This window comes from Podarcis liolepis (assembly GCF_965112155.1).
Source record: "Podarcis liolepis genome assembly, chromosome: 1".
Classification (NCBI taxonomy): Eukaryota; Metazoa; Chordata; class Lepidosauria; order Squamata; family Lacertidae; genus Podarcis; species Podarcis liolepis.
This window is the reverse complement of record NC_139554.1, coordinates 130,086,938-130,109,138: the sequence shown is the minus strand read 5'-3', so window position 1 is coordinate 130,109,138 and position 22,201 is coordinate 130,086,938. Positions and strand designations below refer to the sequence as shown.

The 22,201-nt window shown below is 45.2% G+C and overlaps 1 protein-coding gene across 3 annotated transcripts in view; it reads left to right on the top strand.

The window, feature by feature from the left end:
* Window positions 1-22,201, top strand: part of NRP2 (neuropilin 2) — a 238,472-nt gene that overhangs the window by 156,449 nt on the left and 59,822 nt on the right. For all 3 annotated transcript variants that reach the window (XR_014518665.1, XM_083472896.1, XM_083472897.1), the window contains exons 13-14: window positions 8,767-9,026; window positions 12,459-12,555. Coding sequence is in view for 2 of the 3 variants with exons in the window: in XM_083472896.1 (XP_083329022.1) it covers window positions 8,767-9,026; window positions 12,459-12,555 (357 nt within the window). In the remaining variant the exon portion in view is untranslated. The remainder of the gene's footprint in view (window positions 1-8,766; window positions 9,027-12,458; window positions 12,556-22,201) is intronic.

Sequence of the window (22,201 nt, the reverse complement as noted above, 5' to 3'; positions counted from 1 at the left end):
TTTGTTTTAATCATTCCTTAGGAAGGCTGATATTCTATCTTAAAATAAAAGAGACTTGCATTGCAAAGCTGGAAGGGACAATCACCCACCCTCCACTACTGCGGATCTCATGTGCCATTTCTAGGTTTCAACATATGGTTTATAATCATTAATCTTCTTTAGATGCCTATTTGGACATATGGGCTGCCTATATCACTATGTTTGAATTAGGATTGATAGAACGTTCTTATGGCTAATGTGAGCGGTCAATGGTTTGGTTTTATTTTTTCTTTCCTTTCGTTGCAAAAAAAGTACAATAAAAAGCAAGCTACAACTTGTTCTTGCTTCCTCAGCTGATACTCTGCCCAGGCATCTTTGTCTCACTGCAATATTTTGCAATCAGAATGAGTCAAGAGTGTATTCAGATGACATTTCCTACTCCTCTGGTACACATAGAAAGCAACACCCAAATCGAAAGGTGTCTGAGTACAGGAGGAGCCTAATATGCAATCCTGATGTCTCCATGCAAGAGTTGGCCTGGGCTCTGCTTGACCAAAGCATTGGGCAAAGTGGTCAAAAGTTATTTGATCTGCTGAACTTTAACCTGAAGCGGGTGATGGCCTAAGACACTATTGACCAATGGTTTTCAGTGTACAACGCAAGCATAATTAGAGCTTTGTTGTTGTTGTTTAGTCGTTTAGTCATGTCCGTCTCTTCGTGACCCCATGGACCAGAGCACGCCAGGCACTCCTGTCTTCCACTGCCTCCCACAGTTTGGTCAGACTCATGCTGGTAGCTTCGAGAACACTATCCAACCATCTTGTCCTCTGTCCTCCCCTGCTCCTTGTGCCCTCCGTCTTTCCCAACATCAGGGTCTTTTCCAGGGAGTCTTCTCTTCTCATGAGGTGGCCAAAGTATTGCAGCCTCAGCTTCATGATCTGTCCTTCCAGTGAGCACTCAGGGCTGATTTCCTTCAGAATGGAGAGTTTTGATCTTTTTGTAGTCCATGGGACTCTCAAGAGTCTCCTCCAGCACCATAATTCAAAAGCATCAATTCTTCGGCGATCAGCCTTCTTTATGGTCCAGCTCTCACTTCCATACATCACTATTGGGAAAACCATAGCTTTTACTATACGGACCTTTGTTGGCAAGGAGCTTTGTTGGAGCTTTACCCTCATAATCATTTATCAAGGGTCTCTTCCCTGATTCCTCATGCCTTGATTCCATCAGGAGATGGCCAGTTTGTTGTGTCCTCACCTTTTCCCATTTTCCTTTTATCCATGCTGTGATCTGTTGGGCCGCTCAGTTGTGTTAGGTAATATAACAGGAAGATCAATGGGGATTAAGCAGGCATCTTTACTCTTGGGGTGCTACATATGACAAAAGGCAAAACCACCTCTGTGTTGTCCATGTTTATTTCTACTTGAGAAAGCCTTTTTAAGTTAGGCAAATGTGTCCCATAGGCTACATGTGACCCAGTAGCAGAATTCTGTGCATTCCTTTAGTGTGTTTCACTGCTTCTAGGTTTGAAGGATATCCACCTTGCCTTCTCACAGGTCCTGCATAGGCCCTAAATAGATGTTAACCCACACAATCTGGGAAATGACTGTGCAGTTTGACTTATGGGGTTGTAGCCAAAGGAGCACTAGTGGTGTTTCACTGATGCAACAGCACTTTGTTTCCTCTCCTACCCTGTGCTGCCCCCCCATCTTCTCCAAAGGACCCCCCAACCCTCTGGAGGGGAGGTGTAGTGGGCTGCAGAAGAGAGTTGGGGGAAATGTTGGATACCAACCATGGACTTTTTAGGCACTGTGCAAATGTTAACACCCAATGTTTGAGTGTTTACCAAGGCCAGAGGCAAGATACAGTAGTACCTCATGTTACGGATGGGATCCGTTCCGGAGGCCCGTCCGTAACGTGAAATGCCCACAACTCGAAGCGCTGCATCTGCGCAGCGTGTGGCACGATTTAGTGCTTCTGCGCATGTGCCAGCGGCGAAACCCGGAAGTAACCCGTTCCTGTAATTCCGTGTTGCCGCAGGAAGTAAGGCGAAAAGTCACAACATGAAGCAGATGCAACATGAGGTATGACTGTAGATATGGTCAGTGGGCATAGTGTTGTTGTTGTTTAGTCGTTTAGTCGTGTCCGACTCTTTGTGACCCCATGGACCAGAGCTTGCCAGGCACTCCTGTCTTCCACTGCCTCCCGCAGTTTGGTCAAACTCATGCTGGTAGCTTCAAGAACACTATCCAACCATCTCATCCTCTGTCGTCCCCTTCTCCTTGTGCCCTCCATCTTTCCCAACATGAGGGTCTTTTCCAGGGAGTCTTCTCATGAGGTGGCCAAAGTATTGGAGCCTCAGCTTCACGATCTGTGGGCATAGTAGACAAGCATAATACAATTTCTCTGTAGCGCATAGCTTCTGCAGAGAAATGCTTTGGGGAATGGTCTCCTGTTCCACTATTGCACAGCTGCTCTAATCTCTTGGAAGTGTTTCCCTCCTATTGGTCATACTGGCAGGAAATTCAGAAGTGGTGGAGAGTCTTGACAAATTTCATTTGATTCCCTTGATATGGCTCCTCTAAATCCAGTGACACTTTGATTACATGTTTTTAATGAAGAGGGCTACATTATGATACTAGTTGCGTGGATGTAGAATTTTTTGATGCCAGAGTGACACTCAAGTGTCTGACACCTATTAATTTCATTGGAAGATAAGTGCCTAAGAGCCTTTGAAAAATGTACTTCTTGGTATCTGAGCTCTCATCAGCCTAGACGTCACTCACACTTTTGAAGGCAGGGAATTATGAAAAATAGCTTGAGTCAAGTCAAAATCTACCATGAGCTATCCAGCTTATTGAACTCGGTAAGGGTACATAGAATCAGCTTCTTCTGGATATGAATTCAACCCCAGCTGAAGTACGTTGCGTATTTGGATGACTTAACCGTGTTTGGGTGACTTAACATCTCATCATATGGTGATTATTTGGATTCAAATGTCTTAACAACTTAACAATTATTATTTTTAGTTCCCACTTGGTGGGTTCAGGTTTGCCTTGCTGAAGATCTAGATTGTTGACAACATGAGTACCAGGCATTGAACACGTTAACGCGGTTCCTCTTAGTTCCATCTTACTAAGCATCAACTGCAAAAAGAAATAAAATCCATCTCGTTAAGAAAATTTGTTGTCTGAAATTCACCTGCAGATGAGTTGGAGTGAAAATAATATAGTAAGAAAACAAAGTTATCAAAAGACACCATAGCCTTTAGAATGGATGGCAAGCATATGAAGGATGGCTTGGAGGAGTCAAGGAAGTCTCACTCAGTATAGTGGGACATTAAAACTAAAATGTCTCTGAATCTGGTCATGGTTCTGTAGCATATAGCCAATTCATTTAAATATTATGCATCTTTTGTTTTTATGCTGTAAGCTACCCTGTGATCTTCAGATGAAAAGTGGCATATAAATTTAATTCATAATAATAATATAAATATAGTAAAGGTAAAGGGACCCCTGACCATCAGGTCCAGTCGTGGCCGACTCTGGGGTTGCGGCGCTCATCTCGCTTTACTGGCCGAGGGAGCCGGCGTACATCTTCCGGGTCATGTGGCCAGCATGACTAAGCCGCTTCTGGCGAACCAGAGCAGCGCATGGAAACGCCGTTCACCTTCCCGCTGGAGCAGTACCTATTTATCTACTTGCAGTTTTTGGTGTGTTTTCGAACTGCTAGGTTGGCGGGAACAGGGACCGAGCAACAGGAGCTCACCCCATCACGGGAATTCGATTGGCAAGCCCTAGGCTCTGTGGTTTAACCCACAGCTCCACCTGTGTCTCTCAATATAAATATAAAGACAGTGTTTATTTGCCTGCTTAACAGAGGCATCACAGTTAAGACCAAACGTTCTGAGGTTCAACACTAGCCACTTGGCAACACTGTAAATAAGCACAATTGTTTTTCTTTACGACCAAAGATAGTTCAAGATGCAACAACTCCATCCCAACACCAAGTTAGTTAGTTGTCCTTGATCCAATTGATTTGAACTTGCTTAAGCACACCTAATTTTGTACTAGATTGTGTCCAGTGTGTGTACAAGGTCAATAATTGTGGGGTGGAGGAGGGGGGGAGGAACACCTTTTAATTGTAATAGCAGTTTCAGTAATGCAAAGAGTCTCTGCTGCCCCAGGCGCAACTGCACAATCGGCTGCTATTCCTATTTCAAACGTTGACAAGTCAAATTCAAATTACTTTCAGTCAGTCCACCACCTAGACATGCTTCCTCAAATCTCCTCACTTAGGGTTGCTATCTTGTTTTCTGGCAGGACTTTTGGGCAGAAGTTCAGCAGTACACACCTCCCATGTCACCAGGCCTTTGCCTACCTGGTTTTTTAAGGGACATTGTGGAGAAACAATGGCCAACTGGCCATGGCTACTAGAGGGGGCAGAGTTGTTTTACCTAAAAACAGCCCCGTTTCTCCCTGAACCCCTGCTTCACCTGATTGAATCACCTTTACTTAGATCAAAGATGGCAACCACTTCGCCGCCCTGTTTATGCTTCGGGGTGGCCAGTCGTCTGCAATATGAAGAAGTGGGGAGATAGAGAAAGTGAAAGATGACGAGCTTCAATCTCCCTCGTGTATCATCAGCGAAATTGTCAGCAAGGCTCTGATTGCAAAGTATTTGCTGCTGGTGATGGGAGTGGGTTGGGGGGGGGAGGACCACAAGTGGCAGGGAGAGGTTCCCTCCCAGCTTGCAATGTTGGCAAGGGGTCGGGATCAGCTTCTGACTCGTAAGCGGAGCAAATTTGAGGCAGAATAAATATGAGCCGCCACCACCACCAATGTCATGATTACAGAGTCAATTTCCCCCTGCCGATTACAGCACTTTCACTTGTCCTAATTATGTCAATCTTTTGCCTTAAGCTTTTCGGTGTCTTAATCAGCCGACTTCCATGCTTATGGCTGCTGGTGAAATAGACGTTCTCCTTACTGATCTGTCTCGGTCAATGTAATCTGCTGCCTTTCCGCACACCCAGTGGATATTCTTGAGACTAGTCTCTCCCTATACTGGCTTGTGCAAGATATAAAACAAACAAAAAGGATTCATAACCCATGACGGCCGCCTTAGTAGTGGTGCCCACCCTGTGAAATGCCCTCCCATCAGATGTCAAGGAGATAACATTTAGGAGACATCTGGAGGCAGCCCTGTATAGAGAAGCTTTTTTAAGATTTAATGTTTTGCTATGGGTTTATATATGCTGGAAGCCACCCAGAGTGGATAGGGCAACCCAATCATATGGGCAGGGTACAAATTATTATTATTATTATTATTATTATTATTATTATTATTATATTAATCAACAGGTTAGGTTCAAACCGAAAGTCATATGCAAGTTACCAACTATCTTTTAGTATGTTTGATTCTCAAATTTTTTAATTAAATTATTACAAAAACAAGTTGAGGTCATTCAGAATGGTGTGAAGTACAGTGGTACCTCTGGTTAAGAACTTAATTCGTTCCGGAGGACTGTTCTTAACCTAAAACTGTTCTTAACCTGAAGCACCACTTTAGCTAATGGAGCCTCCTGCTGCCGCCCCGATGCCAGAGCATGATTTCTGTTCTCATCCTGAAACAAAGTTCTTAACCCGAGGTACTATTTCTGGGTTAGCGGAGTCTGTAACCAGAAGCGTATGTAACCTGAAGCGTCTGTAACCCGAGGTACCACTGTATAAGCAACAGGAGGAGAGAGGGAAAATACAGAAAATAAATCTAAGCCCTTGAGATGCAAGATTCCAATCTTGGGGGAATAGAAGCAGTATTTTGTGGCCCATTTTCTTTCAGATATTAAGAGAGAGGGACAGACGAGAAACATTTGAACTTGGCAGGCTAAGAGATGTGATTTTATTGCAAGATATGGGACTCTTGCACAAAGTTCTCCACGAAAAGTATTAGCGACCATTTTGAAGGGTTCTTTTTACCATGTATCTGATAATAATTTAATGTACCAGGTTAGAGAGTCATAAATAGTAAATACGTAATTAACAAACTTGAATAAATTTAGCCCAACATATGCATCATAATTTGTGTGGTACACATATCTCAGTTTCTTCCATTAATTATAATGACATATTCTGTGCCATATTTTCTCAAAACACTGATGTTTTCAAAAATTGAAGACTTGTGTTTTTTTACAGCCTGATCCTATGTATATTTACTTGCTCTGTCTAAGGATTTTTCTTTCAGTCAGCTCCAGCATGAGAGCCAATGTGGTGTAGTGGTTAAGAGCAGTAGACTCGTAATCTGGTGAACTGGGTTCGATTCCCCGCTCCTCCACATTCAGCTGCTGGGTGACCTTGGGCCAGTCACACTTCTTGAAGTCTCTCAGCCCCACTCACCTCACAGAGTGTTTGTTGTGGGGGAGGAAGGGAAAGGAGAATGTTAGCCGCTTTGAGACTCCTTCGGGTAGTGATAAAGCGGGATATCAAATCCAAACTCCTCCTCCTCCTCCTCCTCCTCCTCTTCTTCTTCTTCTTCTTCTTCTTCTTCTTCTTCTTCTTCTTCTTCTTCTTCTTCTTCTAGAATTGCATGTAGAATCTGTTTCCCTCCCAAGGTTTCCATGTCTTTAATATCTATGCAACAAGCAGAAACTGAGCAGGCGACCTTTTCCCCACGTGCAAGTGGAGTGAAGGGGAAAGCTTCGGAAACCGAATTTCTGCTTGTTGCACAGCTGTTAAAGATATAGGAGCCTTGGCCGGACCTATTACAATGTAAGTAATCCTTTGCTTTAGCAGAGGTGTAGGTAGGCTTGTAGGATTTGGCTTCCAGCTACCAGATGTTGCCAACTCCTTTGGTGCTGGAAGATGCAGGAAACCCCAAAGCAGTTCTGTTGCTGGGCAAGAAGGTCAGAAACCAATCAAACTATTTTGCATTAATATTTTGCATCTTCCCCCAAACATTAGTGTGCCGTGTTGAGTGCAGGAGCTGGAGGCAATGTGTTCCAATGCCACACTGCTGTTTCAAAGGAGAATGGGGTTTGTGGACTTTTAATGGTTGTTTAGAAGAGGGAATGTTAAAAGGTATAGCTTTTTGAATCCCTGCATGACAAATAAAAAGGTAAAGGGACCCCTGACCATTAGGTCCAGGCGTGACTGACTCTGGGGTTGCGGCGCTCATCTCGCTTTATTGGCCAAGGGAGCCGGCGTACAGCTTCCGGGTCATGTGGCCAGCATGACTAAGCTGCTTCTGGCGAACCAGAGCAGCACATGGAAATGCCGTTTACCTTCTCACCAGAGCGGTACCTATTTATCTACTTGCACTTTGACGTGCTTCCGAACTGCTAGGTTGGCAGGAGCAGGGACCGAGCAACGGGAGCTCACCCCGTCACGGGGATTCAAACCACCGACCTTCTGATCGGCAAGTCCTAGCCTCTGTGGTTTAACCCACAGCGCCACCCGCGTCCCTTTTGCACGACAAATATATCCTGTTAAAATCTCCTCTTTTGCACAGCTGCTGCAGGAACGCTTTCCTCCTTTAGATCACCCCATGGATAGGATCTTAGGTACAGTAGGACTCTGCATTGTAACTGTAGGTGACGCATCTTGATAGGAATCAAGAGCAGGACAACAAAGGAGGAGGCCAGTCCCTGACTTCAAGGAGGCAAATGACAATGTGCTGAAGTAGCATGTTTTGCTCTGACCTTGTTTTTGCAGTGTGCTAGCTATTTGGTCCAAGTATGCTGAGACTACCTCACTTTTTATGCTCCTGTGTCTCTTCTGGTTCATGTCAACCGTGAAATCCTCCATATTTTGTCTCATAATGAGCGATGGCTTCTTTCTTTCCTGCTTTGTGGGCTTTCTGCGTTGTACCTCGTTTGCTGCCCGCTCCTGCTTCCTTCCCCAGTGATAAGTGGGCTGCTCTTAGTGGTGTTATTTTTGTAAGCTGTGGTTAATATGCTCTCCTCGATGCGCTACTGACTTTGCTGTGGCTTGCAATATCTGGACAAGGATAGATGTGGGGCTTTTAAAGACATCTTTGTAAGGGGCTACGTGGAAAGTTACGAACAGGTCTTGAATAAGTGAATACAGTGGTACCTTGGTTTACAACCATAATCCGTTCCGGAGGTCCGTTTGTAAACCAAAACAGGTTGTAACCCAAGGCGCGCTTTCGCCAATGTGGCCTCCCCAAAAAATTGTTCGTAATAATAATAAAAAAAGGTTGTAATCCAAAAAATAGGTTGCAAAACGGGACACGCACTTCCGGGTTTGACATGTTTGTAATCCAAAACTGCTAGGTTGTGGGTGAACATATCAGACGACACAGCGATTCTTCAAACAGCTCTTGTTTATTCAGAGGTCAGAACAGAACTGAACTGAAGGGCTCAGCCAGCCTGCTTATATAGAGCTCCAGTACAACGTTACTGTAGCAACTTTCTAAAACTATCCAATCACTGAACGTCACTTTCGATCCTTCATTTGCATAAAAACTATCCAATCACTGAACGTCACTTTCGATCCTTCATTTGCATAAAACTATCCAATCACTGAACGTCACTTTCGAGTGACCACTTTGTATTGGTGTATGGAACAGAAGGTGAGGACAATCAGTCAATAGTTTATTTGCTTTTAAAATTGTTTAAAAAAAAAAACCTCCCCAAAAAATGAAAGAAAAGAGGTCCACAATGGGAGGAGTTGTGAACCGTAGAGATTGCTCCTGTTATTACAGGGCAACACGGTAAGCTTGTCACCTCTTTGGTTTAGCTAGTTTCTGATCAACCTCCTCCTTCAACAGATGGCAAGAACTATTTGCGACTGCAGAGCAGTGCGAGGAGAGAAAAGCAACACGCCCGTCTCATCAGCCCCAGGGTCTTCTTGCCCAGGAGTGCCGTGTGCATGATGTTCCGATACCAGGTATCCGGCCTCGGAGCGATGCTTCAGGTCCGTCGGGAAGCCATGCATGAGATCAAGCCACTGTGGATCATCCGGGAAGACCAAGGGGACGAGTGGAGAGAAGGTCGGATCCTTCTGCCCAGCTACGATATGGCATATCAGGTGAGCCTGGAGATTTTGGTTCAAGATTCAAGTGGATATTTCGGCTGTGCTCTCATTTCATCCACTTCAACAGAACCCATTTCATTCATCATTAGAGAACATTGTTGAGCAAGGCCTTTTCTTCTTCATTGTGTTTTTCCATGTTGCTATAGTAACTAAATGACACTGTATTTGTTATTCAGAATTTGCCTGTTTTATACATAGATTTAGGTCTTTGTTCATACGGTTGCCTTTTATGTTCCTAAAATCTCTCCTCTGCAAATATTTTCCCCCCACCCATTTTCTCTTAGATGATTATCAGGTAGTCCTGTCAGGGAACTGGAAAACTCATGAGGGATAAGCACAAATGCATCTTGCATTTAGGAAAAGGGCTGTGTAAGAGCTTGTCTACGCTGTTTTGAGGGCGGTTGTTTTTTAAAGAGGGAGAGAGCTGTTTTGGAGGAAGGATGGAAGCAATTAGCACTTCCTCGATTTGGGGCAAAGGGTTGTGCGAAATGAGCTTCTACTGTTCAGACGCCTTATATGACAGCAGAAGCCGAGTACAAATAGATAATTTAGGAAAGAAAACTAAAACACTGTCTCTGCTTCTTATATTCAAAATCCAACATGGAAATTGAGTTCCAGAGCTGATTTGAACATTTCTTAAGAAAATCTGCTTAGGGTGATTGAAATATTTGTGGCCCTTTCTATGTGGCAAATTTAAATCTGTTTTATGCACCGTATTTTTCGCTCTATAAGACGCACCGGACCATAAGACGCACCCAGTTTTTGGAGGAGGAAAACAAGAAAAAAATAATATTCTGAATCTCAGAAGCCAGAACAGCAAGAGGGATCGCTGCGCAGTGAAAGCAGCAATCCCTCTTGCTGTTCTGGCTTCTGGGATAGCTGCGCAGCCTGCATTCGCTCCATAAGACGCACACACATTTCCCCTTACTTTTTGGGAGGGAAAAAGTGGGTCTTATGGAGCAAAAAATACGGTACTACTTTAACAATCATGGTTCTCCCTTCCAGAGATTCCTAGAATTTATGGTTTATGAGGGTGCTTTGAATCATCTGCTAGAGATCTCTAGCACCACCTTCAGAGAACTACAATTTCCAGGGTTTCCTGGGAACAGAATAGTAATAAACAGTTTAAGTCTGTACATTGGATCTGAGCTGAGGAAACATCAGACATATCTGGATCATGCATGGGTCAGACCTACTGTGTCCTGCACAGTTCTCTGCCTGTACCACATTGCTTCAGACATGTTATCCTCGCCACTTTCCCCTACTTGCCTCTCGTTTACCCAGATTGCCTTTCTGTTCCTCGCACTGCTACTTGCCAGAAAATCCCGTAAAAACGCCAATTATCAGCTTGAAAATAAAGCATGGAAATTAAACCTGACAAGCGCATTTGCATACATTGCAGTGAGTTGCATAATTTAGCCGGGGCATGGAATTAATTTTGTTTCACTCTACCCCCACCCAGCTTCACGCCGAGTTTGCATTTCCGCATACAGTACCAGAATTTGGATTTGTGTAGCATGGAGATGCGGGTGGCACTGTGGGACGTGGATGGCGCTGTGGTTAAACCACAGAGCCTAGGACTTGCCGATCAGAAGGTCGGAGGTTCGAATCCCCACGGCGGGGTGAGCTCCCGTTGCTCGGTCCCTGCTCCTGCCAACCTAGCAGTTTGAAAGCATGTCAAAGTGCAAGTAGATAAATAGGTACCGCTCCAGCGGGAAGGTAAATGGCGTTTCCATGCGCTGCTCTGGTTCTCCAGAAGTGGCTTAGTCATGCTGGCCACATGACCCAGAAGCTGTACGCCGGCTCCTTCGGCCAATAAAGCGAGACGAGCGCCGCAACCCCAGAGTCGGTCACAACTGGATCCAATGGTCAGGGGTCCCTTTACCTTTACCTAGCATGGAGTTCAAACAGCTCTGCTTCTTAGTAGTCAATGAGAATTGCTAAGAGATGGCCCTGGCCCCAGGCAAGACATTCTAGGTCTGATTTGGCAACTGTCTGCCCTTGAAGCTCATGCTTCGTTGCCAAAGGTCCCTCCATGAAGTCCGTAAGTGGGGAATGTGCAGGACCAGGTGGTCCTCAGTGTATTATTCTGGATCTCGGGGAAATGAAAGCTACAGCTGAGTAACAAGGCAGGCCATGCCAGGCTTCCCAGTGGGAGCAAGCTGCTCTTATTGCTTATGTAGCCAATGCGTCCTGCCGCTGCCCAAAACGAAACAGAATTCAACCCTAGGACAACTGTTGTTGCACTCCCAAGTGACTTGGTTGGGAGAGGTACCGAGACAGAAGAGGAAAAGCAAGGCAAGATGGAACCCAAAGGCAAAAATAAATCAGAATAATCTGGCGTCATCTTCTTGTTGCTTAGTCGTTTAGTCGTGTCCGACTCTTCATGACCCCATGGACCAGAGCACACCAGGCACTTCTGTCTTCCACTGCCTCCCGCAGTTTGGTCAAACTCATGTTCGTAGCTTCGAAAACACTGTCCAACCATCTCGTCCTCTGTTGTCCCCTTCTCCTTGTGCCCTCCATCTTTCCCAACATCAGGGTCTTTTCCAGGGAGTCTTCTCATGAGGTGGCCAAAGTCTTGGAGCCTCAGCTTCAGGATCTGTCCTTCCAGTGAGCACTCAGGGCTGATTTCCTTCAGAATGGATCGGTTTGATCTTCTTGCAGTCCATGGGACTCTCAAGAGTCTCCTCCAGCACCATAATTCAAAAGCATCAATTCTTTGGTGATCAGCCTTCTTTATGGTCCAGCTCTCACTTCCATACATCACTACTGGGAAAACCATAGCTTTTACTATATGGACCTTTGTTGGCAAGGTGATGTCGTTTTAAGATGCTGTCTAGGTTTGTCATTGCTTTTCTCCCAAGAAGCAGGCGTCTTTTAATTTCGTGACTGCGTCATCTTACCAAGCTTATATTCAAGGTTCATGTGCATTTGGCCGGCTCTTTGGTGCAAGACCAACAGGTGGGGCTGCTTGTGTATTGGAGGAAAGATGCAACGTGGAATTTTCAGTCATTATACATTATGTCCGCTATAAGTGTTGTGGGGGTAAGAAAGGGAAAGAGATGATGACTAAGCATGTTGTAGACACCTAGTAACTATTGAGTGTGCTTCTCAGACACTTGCAGGTCAAATCCAGAAGTAACTGGGAGTGCATCTTAAGACAGCTGAGCAACTAAACTGCTTTCCCCTTTTCAACTGTGGCTGTTTTGGGAGTGAAGGCAGAATAAGTTGTGGGTTTTTTGCAGAAACTGTTGTATAAAGTGGTGCAACTTCCATTGTCACTTGGAAGCTAGCTAAATAAAGGCAAAAACTTAACAAAGGGGATTCAGTATATTTTACCGTATATCCTTTTTTAAAAAAGATTCAACAGCTGTTTTTACTGGAAGCATAACAGTCACTGTTTCTGTTTGTATTCACTCCTAGATTGTGTTCGAGGGAATTATAAGCAAAGGACATTCGGGTGAGATTGCCATTGATGATGTCCGGATAGGCACTGATACTTCCTTGGAGAGCTGTATGGGTAAGTCAACATGCATCGCATCTATAGCGGTTTGATAGGAGGAAGCAAAAAAACTCATTTCTGTTCAGGAGGCTAGGCAAGTTTAAAAGGCAACCATCTGTACTGAGGCTCTTGCAATGGCATTTCTTGTTGCGCATAACCAGCATGGATGGCGCCAAGTGATGGGCGATGGTGCATGCAGCCATCAAGCCTACATGTCATGGCACATCTGTTATTGGGTTATATTCTTGTGGGTGTTCTGTGTCATAGGTCCACTTCATACAAAGCAAAAGAGCTGTTGTGTGGAGGCTATTTTGGTGACTGCTGCACATGCCAAACCATATGTATATGTACAGATTGACCACAGATGCGCACTGTTCTCTGTTATGGCAAATGCCAGCTGGAGTGTTTGGTGGAAGTATGGAGAGATCTGCACGGCAAGCTTCTCTCTTCGAATAACAGCCGCAATGCTGATGCAAATGCTTGCTTTTTTTGGGTGCCAATTAAAAAAAATAAAAATTTACTGAGTTGCAAAATTTCTTTTAACAAAGAAATTCCAAGTGGTGTTCCTGTGGGCAGCCAGTTCACGCAAAGAAGCAGTTAGCTATTCCTGTTCCTCGCCCCCAGTAAATACCATTGCAGGCCACGATAGCGATAATCCACAATTCACTCTCTCAACCAAAACTGGCAATCCTGGCGTCCAGAGTGCAAAAACAGGAGTCTGGGTTCCGACCAACATTGCCACTACCTGTGCAAAAACTGTTCATTCACACAAATGGCATATTGGGGGTAGGAACCACTGTTGGTGAGGAGATTTCATGGCTGAACATTCCACATGAGGCTAGTGGCAATGAAAGTTGCACATATAAGCCTTGTCTGTATGTAGGGGGGCTTTTGACTTCTCTTCTTACAGTGGTGCCTCGCAAGACGAAAAGAATCCGTTCTGTGATTCTCTTTGTCTAGCGGTTTTTTCGTCTTGCGAAGCAAGCCCATTGACGGATTAACGGATTAGCGCTATTAGCGGCTTTTAGCGGCTTATCTGCTGATCGGATCAGCTGATAAGCGGCTTAGCGGCTTAGAAAAAAGGGGGGGAACCAGCAGGAACTCACAAGACATTGTCGTCTTGCAAAGCAAGCCCATAGGAAATTCGTTTTGCAAAGCACCTCCAAAACGGAAAACTCTTTCGTCTAGCGAGTTTTCCGTCTTGCGAGGCATTCGTCTTGCGGGGCACCACTGTATTTACATATGGTGTTCAGTCTCATGCAGTCCCCACCCCCCTGGCGGTCTGATGCAGCCCATAAACAGAAAACCAGAAGGCAAACCAGGATGGGCAGAAGTAGCAGTGGCACACCTTATCTATACCTCCCCCAATATCTCTTTGGTTCTGGGTTCAAATGCAGAAGCCCACTTTGCGTGCAAGATACATATCACTGGCTTCCATGGCATCAGTAAGTAGAAGGCAGCTGTGGGATAGAGTACCGTATTTTTCGCTCTATAAGATGCACCAGACCATAAGACGCACCCAGTTTTTGGAGGAGGAAAACAAGAAAAAGAATATTGTGAATCCCAGAAGCCAGAACAGCAAGAGGGATCGCTGCGCAGTGAAAGCAGCAATCCCTCTTGCTGTTCTGGCTTCTGGGATAGCTGTGCAGCCTGCATTCGCTCCATAAGACGCACAGACTTTCCCCCTTACTTTTTAGGAGGGAAAAAGTGAGTCTTATAGAGCAAAAAATACGGTAAATGGGAATAGTTTTTCCCGTAGCAAATAGCAAATATGTGGGAAGCATTGTAGGGCGGCAGCGGCGAATAGACCACAAAGCAGCCTTCCTTGTTGGCAGTCGCTTTTTGAAGTTGCTAAGCAGACAGAACCCCAGGCCTGCATTGTGGTAAGTTTCAGGAATTTGCTTAGCTTGTCCGTTCCTTCCCGAAGGAAGTCAGGGAGAAGGAGTGCCCAGGGGAGCAGATATTGATGGTTTTGTTATCAACTCATTGAGAGAACATTGTGAGTCTCTGTGACGGCAGGCGATGGCCAGAGGAATAGGTAGGGGGATACCAAGGAAAAACATATGAAAGGAAAAGCTCTTGAGACAAGAAAACAGCTGTCAGTTAGCATTACATGCTCAGAAAGGCTGATCAAATCACCGCCAGCCTTTAATTAATAGGAATAATCAGTCAGGACGTCTTCGAGCAGTATTAATAATAACAAAACAGTTTCCTGCACTGGACTGGAATTTATCAGTCTCTGAGCTGGGACAGCAGCCAGACTGGAAACTTTTATTGCAAGCATCAAGCAGTGATTTTATTTGAAATTGAATACCTCACAAATGAATTAAAATGTTGTCGCGAGAACGTTCCTTCTCCTTTGCCGTCAGCCTGCCTTGTTCTTCTCCAGTTCCTTGTGTATATGGAGATGATCAGTGGCCGTAGCTTTTTATTTAAATATTACTTTTGTGTTCCCTCACTTTCCCCAAGCAGCATAGGGTGATATGCTTGTGATTGTGCCAATTATATTCTCGCAACAGCCCTCCAGAGCCAGTGTGGTGTAGTGGTTAAGAGCGGTAGTCTCGTAATCTGGGGAACCAGGTTTGCTTCCCCGCTCCTCCACATGCAGCTGCTGGGTGACCTTGGGCCAGTCACACTTCTCTGGAGTCTCTCAGCCCCACTCACCTCACAGAGTGTTTGTTGTGGGGCAGGAAGGGAAAGGAGAATGTTAGCCGCTTTGAGACTCCTTAAAGGGAGTGAAAGGCACGATATCAAATCCAAACTCTTCTTCTTCTTCTTCTGTGGTGAAGGCTAGACTGAGCAAAGGGGACCAGCTCCATGTCCACCAGGGAAGGCCAGCAATGAGGGAGGATTTTGACCTGGGTATCTCTGAGCAAAGTCTGGTGCTCTGTTCACTGCAACACACCGGCCTCAGTTAACCAATTCAACCACCACGATACCCATTACTATGGATTTTAACATCGCAGCAGCAGTCCTTTCTCTGCTGCTTCCAGGAGTCCATGGAAGGAGGTTGGCTCCTCTTTTAAGTCTAGGAGAATTGCCATTGCTATACTTTGTACCTGTCTAATTACCATAAGCGGTGGCATTCTTCCCATTGACCTCAGAGGAATTGCTTCACGCCCAAGACCAGCAGAGTGTTAGCAAGTCAATGAGCCAGACTGAAAGGCAGCGCAGTTCCTCTCCAGTGGAAGTTATAAACTGTGCAAATGGGCCCTCCCTTCCAGCACATTTCCAAAGCGAAGCAAGATAATTCCATCACAGTAACTCAACCTTTGCTCATCTAGGAAAAGCGGCTGCCAGGCTAGTTTTTAGATTTTGACTCTTTGAACTCCCCTGGCTACTGTGGATCTTTAATTTGTTAAATGCTCCATATGTTAAAATATTATGTGTCTGCATTTGACAAATAGTTTTAATCTCTCCACTGCCCCACCACAACACGATGAATAAGATCACCCCACAATTTTACAGTATTTTCGAAGGAGAAAATCTGAAATGTACAAAACAAATACCCAGTGCATATATTATTAAAAAGGTAAAAGGACCCCTGACCATTAGGTCCAGTTGCTGATGACTCTGGGGTTGTGGCGCTCATCTCGCTTTATTGGCCGAGGGAGCCGGCGTACAGCTTCTGGGTCATGTGGCCAGCATGACTAAGCCACTTCTGGCGAACCAGAGCAGCGCACGGAAATGCCGTTTACCTTCCCGCCGGAGCGGTACCTATTTATCTACTTGCACTTCGATGTGCTTTCGAACTGCTAGGTTGGCAGGAGCAGGGACTGAACAACGGGAGCTCACCCTGTCGCGGGGATTCGAACCGCCAACCTTCTGATTGGCAAGTCCTAGGCTCTGTGCCACCCACGTCCAACATATATTATTAGGGGTGTCATATTTGGTAGAAAAGCAGTTACACAAACACACACATACATTTCTAATGGACAGAGGCGCTATTATTATTCCTGAAATAACTTGGTAGCAGAGCATATGTTTCGCAAGGTCCCAGGTTCAGTTCCTGGCATCTCCCGTTAGAAGGATCACATAGGGAGTGCTGGGCAAGACCCTTGCTGATGCTGCCAGTCAGAGTAGACAGTACTAGGCTAGATGGACAAATAGTCTGATCTGCTAGAGGACAGCTCCCCGTGTTGCTATGAACCACAGCTCTTCAAGGCTTCACCTTGGGATTGCTTCCATAATTTCCCAAGAACTAACTATGAACGTTGTGGAGCACATGAACAATACATTTTCTTCACCAAATAATTGCAACTAGTTGCCATATGTGATGAAAGCCAAAGGTCCAAAACTGTTTCTTTAAGAAAACTCATCTTCTACCAATCGAAACATAGGGTGATGATGATGATTTATTTGTACCCCACCCATCTGACTGGTTTGCCCCAGAGATTCTGGGCAGCTTCCGGCATATATAAATACATAGTAAAAGGTTAAACCATAAAAAGCTTCCCTATACAGGGCTGCCTTCAGATGTTTCCTAAGTGTTATATAATTACTCATCTCCTTAACATCTGATGGGAGGGCATTCCACCGCTACCGAGAAGGCCCTCCGCCTGGTTCTCAATAACAATAATTTGGGTGCTTATAGGCTAGGCATAGGCAAACTCGGCCCTCCGGATGTTTTGAGACTACAATTCCCATCATCCCTGGCCACTGGTCCTGCTAGCTAGGGATCATGGGAGTTGTAGGCCAGAAGCATTGTAGGGCCAAAAGTGTATAGGCCCTGCATTTTACATGAATGGGATGTTTTCCCATTTTGTTAAACCCATCTAGCAAGAACCCAAAAGGAGTTCTTCCCCAATTTACATCCCTCCTTCCCTGATTTCTGTGAAGGGCTGGTGCTAAGCACCCATCTCCATGGCTTCCAGTCTACATGGTGGCATTCCATGCCCGCTTTGGACTAGGTGGTTGACCCAGGAATCATCCCTTTTCTGGCACACAACATGAAAACCGGGTTGGTTTGAGGGTGTCTCTGCTGCCTGAGAGAACTCGGCTCGCTCTGTTCAGCTCCACCTGACTGCACATAACATCAGTGCACTAATGTAGGGACTGTATTAGAGGAAAAATTAGTTGGAAAATTACTGCTTATTTTCTTTTGTGCAGTTTCTGATATCTCTTACACCTTTATCTTGAATCATTTAATAAAATACCTTGAATTAGAATTCTGGAGTTGATTAAAGAGCTTTACATATTCTTGCCTGCGGCTGGCTGCTCATAGTCTTGCTACTTGGTTATTAGAAGAGTTGACTCAGTTCTGTTTCCTTGCCACAAGTCTGAATCCCCCTGTGTTCAGAGTAAGGGCATGTAACATGGGTGATTTCAGCTCTACCCATGAGTAAATAACACAAAGAGCCTGTCTTATTTCACAAAGACGAAGCAACATACTTCTGGGGCTATTCTTAAATCTCTGGGCTTGCATTTAATCATTGGACCATTGCATTTTTTTTCTTGCTTTTACATTGGTAAGCCATTTGTGGAAGGGAAAGCAAGTATACCGTATTTTTTGCTCTATAAGACTCACTTTTTCCCTCCTAAAAAGTAAGGGGGAATGTTTGTGCGTCTTATGGGGTGAATGCAGGCTGCGCAGCTATCCCAGAAGCCAGAACAGCAAGAGGGATTGCTGCTTTCACTGCGCAGCGATCCCTCTTGCTGTTCTGGCTTCTGAGATTCAGAATATTTTTTTTCTTGTTTTCCTCCTCCAAAAACTAGGTGTGTCCTGTGGTCTGGTGCGTCTTATAGAGCAAAAAATACGGTACTTGGTTTATTTTTAAAAAAGAAAGAGCACTCGGTTTCCAGGCAAGCTTGGCCCGTATACGTGCTCACTGTTGGAAATTAAACAAGAAACAAAATGCTTTAGTGCAGTTCCACACTTTATAGACCAAATACAGTAAACCACAGACATGTGTTCTTAAAAATCTCTGTACACTTGCCTGGAAAATTAACTGTGCTAGGATTCCACCGAACGTACAATGGCTATTTCATGATATAGGCAGGCCATCCATCCCATAGAATAAAACAGATTGCACTGGTATACGAGTTGCAAATTTTGTCTGCTGGGTAAAATGCGAAACTGTCTGAGGATCAAACAAGATGCGGCGGGAAATCTGTGAAGTGCAGCTTTTTTAAAATGCAAAAGCAGCCAGAGAGGTTTCAGAATGGGGTTGCAGCAGCTGAGGAGCAATAATTTAATCCTCTGCATCATGTTGTCTTCCTGATTTAAACTGCACCCACCTCCCTGTAGCTCCTGTTTGCCCCACAGGGATGCTTGTCTCCAAAGTAGGATTTTGAGAGCAGCTTCTTGGGTGTGTGGGGGGGAACTGAGCTCAAGTGTTTGACTGCGAAGCTGGTTCTTCTGATGAATCATTCAGGATATGAAATAATACCAAAGGCAGAGCCATTCTCCCCCCACTCTCAGGACTACAAAAAGGGAAGCAACTGGAGTGGCACGCGACTGCTTCAAAATTGTCACCCAGAGAAGTAATCAAATTCCTTTTCAACGTGAGAAAAGGATCTAATAACTCACATTATTATTATTATTTTGTTCTTTTGACAAACCTGTCACTTGCATTCTGCGGAAGGGTGACTGTTTCAGAGCACTCCATTGAAACTGCACTGGAGCCAAGAGACTGCGTTCCCAGGCAGAATGCAGAAGGAAAATAATCACAGAATCGCAGAGCGCTGCTTTTCTGAGTGTTGCTTCTCTGGCCCATTCCTTTCTAGCAGCTTGTTACTGCATAATAATAATAATAATAATAATAATAATAATAATAATAATAATTTATTATTTGTACCCCGCCCATCTGGCTGGGTCTCCCCAGCCACTCTGGGCAGCTTCCAACAAAGATTAAAAATACATTAAAATGTCACACATTAAAAACTTCCCTGAATAGGGCTGCCTTCAGATGTCTTCTAAGTGTCGGGTAGTTGTTTATTTCCTTGACACCTGATGGGAGGGCGTTCCACAGGGCGGGTGCCACTACCAAGAAGGCCCTCTGCCTGGTTCCCTGTAGCTTTGCTTCTCGCAGTGAGGGAACCACCAGAAGGCCCTCGGTGCTGGACCTCAGTGTCTGGGCTGAACGATGGGGGTGGAGACGCTCCTTCAAGTATACTGGGCCGAGGCCATTTAGGGCTTTAAAGGTCAGCACCAACACTTTGAATTGTGCTCGGAAATGTACTGGGAGCCAATGTAGGTCTTTCAAGACTGGTGTTATGTGGTCTCGGCGGCCGCTCCCAGTCCCCAGTCTAATTCTGGATTAGTTGCAGTTTCTGGGTCACCTTCAAAGGTAGCCCCACGTAGAGCGCATTGCGGTAGTCCAAGCGGGAGATAAAATAAGAAACACAAAAAATTATCTGTCTCTGTTTCAGTGGGCACCTGGCTTGTGCCAGGGCTTTGGGAGCCTAGAGGGAAGGCAGAAAAGGTAGCCCAAGGAGAGGTGTGGATTGGGGAGCCTCCCAGCTCCCATCAGTCCCCGCCACATGGCCGGTGATCAGAGATGGTGGAAGTTGTAGTTCATCAACACCTGGATGGCCGCAGCTTCCCCATCACTAGTTTAGGTAGAGGAAACTTAAGTCCCTTTACCCATTTCCAAAACTGCAAAGCTTTTTATTTTGGTAAGGCAAAGGCAGTAAAGTGTTGACTCTTGCCAGGAGACCTGAAAAGGTCTTGACTAGGTTTCCTCATTCTGGGATGCCAGAGATGTTCGGATCACGTGGTTCCTTTTGAACAGCCTGGTAAAGTGGCACTGCAGCAAATGGTTGCCAACATCTTTCTGGCCTTTAAGAGTTGTAGGCTGCCTGCAAAATTCAGCAGGGAAAGCTTTTGCTGCCATTGCTGCCCAGGGCTAAGGAACAGCTTTTTCGCATTAATTTCTGCTTGCAACAAAGCTTTTAAAAGCAAAGAAGACCCGACCGGGGATGGGGAGGAATCACCCACCATAACCCTTGTAATACAATATCAGAGGTAAATACTTGAGGCAGTTGAAGAGTGAGTCAGAATATCTACGAAAAAATATAAACACATTTTAAGGATTATTATTATTATTATTTATCATTTCTACCCCGCCCATCTGGCTGGGTTTCCCCAGCCACTCTAGGCAGCCTTAAACAGAACACAAAACAGAATAAACTTCAAACATTAAAAACTTCCCTAAACAGATGTCTTCAGATGTCTTCAGATGCCTTCAGATGTCTTCTGGAAGTCAGATAGTTGTTTATTTCCTTGACATCTGATGGGAGGCCGTTCCACAGGGAGGGTGCCACCACCGAGAAGGCCCTCTGCCTGGTTCCCTGTAACCTCACTTCTCGCAGAGGGAACCGCCAGAAGGCCCTCAGAGCTGGACCTCAGTGTCCGGGCTGAACAATGGGGGTGGAGATGCTCCCTCAGGTATACTGGGGCTTGATATCCTCCCATTTGGAAGACTGTGTACCTTTGAGCTCAGTTCCCCTTCCACTGATCTAATGCATCCCAAACCAGCCAATCTTGTGGTCGGATAGCATGGTATGCTATTCACACTTTTGAAAAAAGCACGTTTAAACTGGCCAGCTTAATCTGGGGAGGGGGAAAAAGCAGCTGCGGAATCATGTTCTGGAACACACTCCTGATCTGGATTGGGCTCCTGAGCCAATTTCCTGCTGAAAAACGCTGCTCCTTTTTTGTCCCGAGGCCTGTTATTTGCAGCCAACAGCATCTGCAGGATCAAAGCAGTGTGGAGGTAGGAGAAGGTTTTCGGCAGCGGACGTACATTGCAGACCAGAGCTGTGTACCTGATTTTTTCTCTAAAATGAAATTGGCCAGCAAGCATGCTTTCTTAAAAGCATGAGTAACATAGCAATGTTGCTTGGCACTTAGTCGGACGCTGGGATGAACACTCTCCTGTTTGACTATGAAACATCTAGCATCAGGCACCACAGACCATGTGAAATTCAGGGCAAGAGGAGGGGAGAATTCATGCTCATGTATCTGTGGAAGCCGCTAATGTTATACATAAAAATTCTCTTTCCAAACATGTCTCAGCTTGACTCCAGAAGGGGATATGTGTTCTCTGTTGTGCGTAGGGAATGAATGTTTGGACACTTTGATCTCGTGATGTCTCTAGAACAGGGGTCAGCAACCTTTTTCAGCCATGGGCCAGTCCACCATCCCTCAGACCTTGTGGGGGGCCAAACTATATTTTGGAGGGGGGGAAATGAACGAATTCCTATGCCCCACAAATAACCCAGAGATGCATTTTAAATAAAAGCACACCTTCTACTCATGTCAAAACACCAGGCAGGCCCCACAAATAACCCAGAGATGCATTTTAAATAAAAGCACACATTCTACTCATGTAAAAACATGCTAATTCCCAGACCATCTGCGGCCCAGATTGAGAAGGCGATTGGGCCGCATCCGGCCCCCGGGCCTTAGGTTGCCTACCCCTGCTCTAGAAGGAAAATGTTAAGTCGGGCTGTAATCCTAAAGACACTTACTATTAGGGGGTAAGGCCCATTGCACCCAGTGTGACCTACTTCCAAGTCAACACACATAGGATTGCTTTGTTAGAGATATGACTTCCAGCAGAGTTCTTAAGTTCAGGGGGGGGGGGGATAATCAGTTAAAACGGCAATTTGGGGGAAGCCACACAAAGAGGCTCTTGTAGGTCTGAGCTCTCGGCATTGT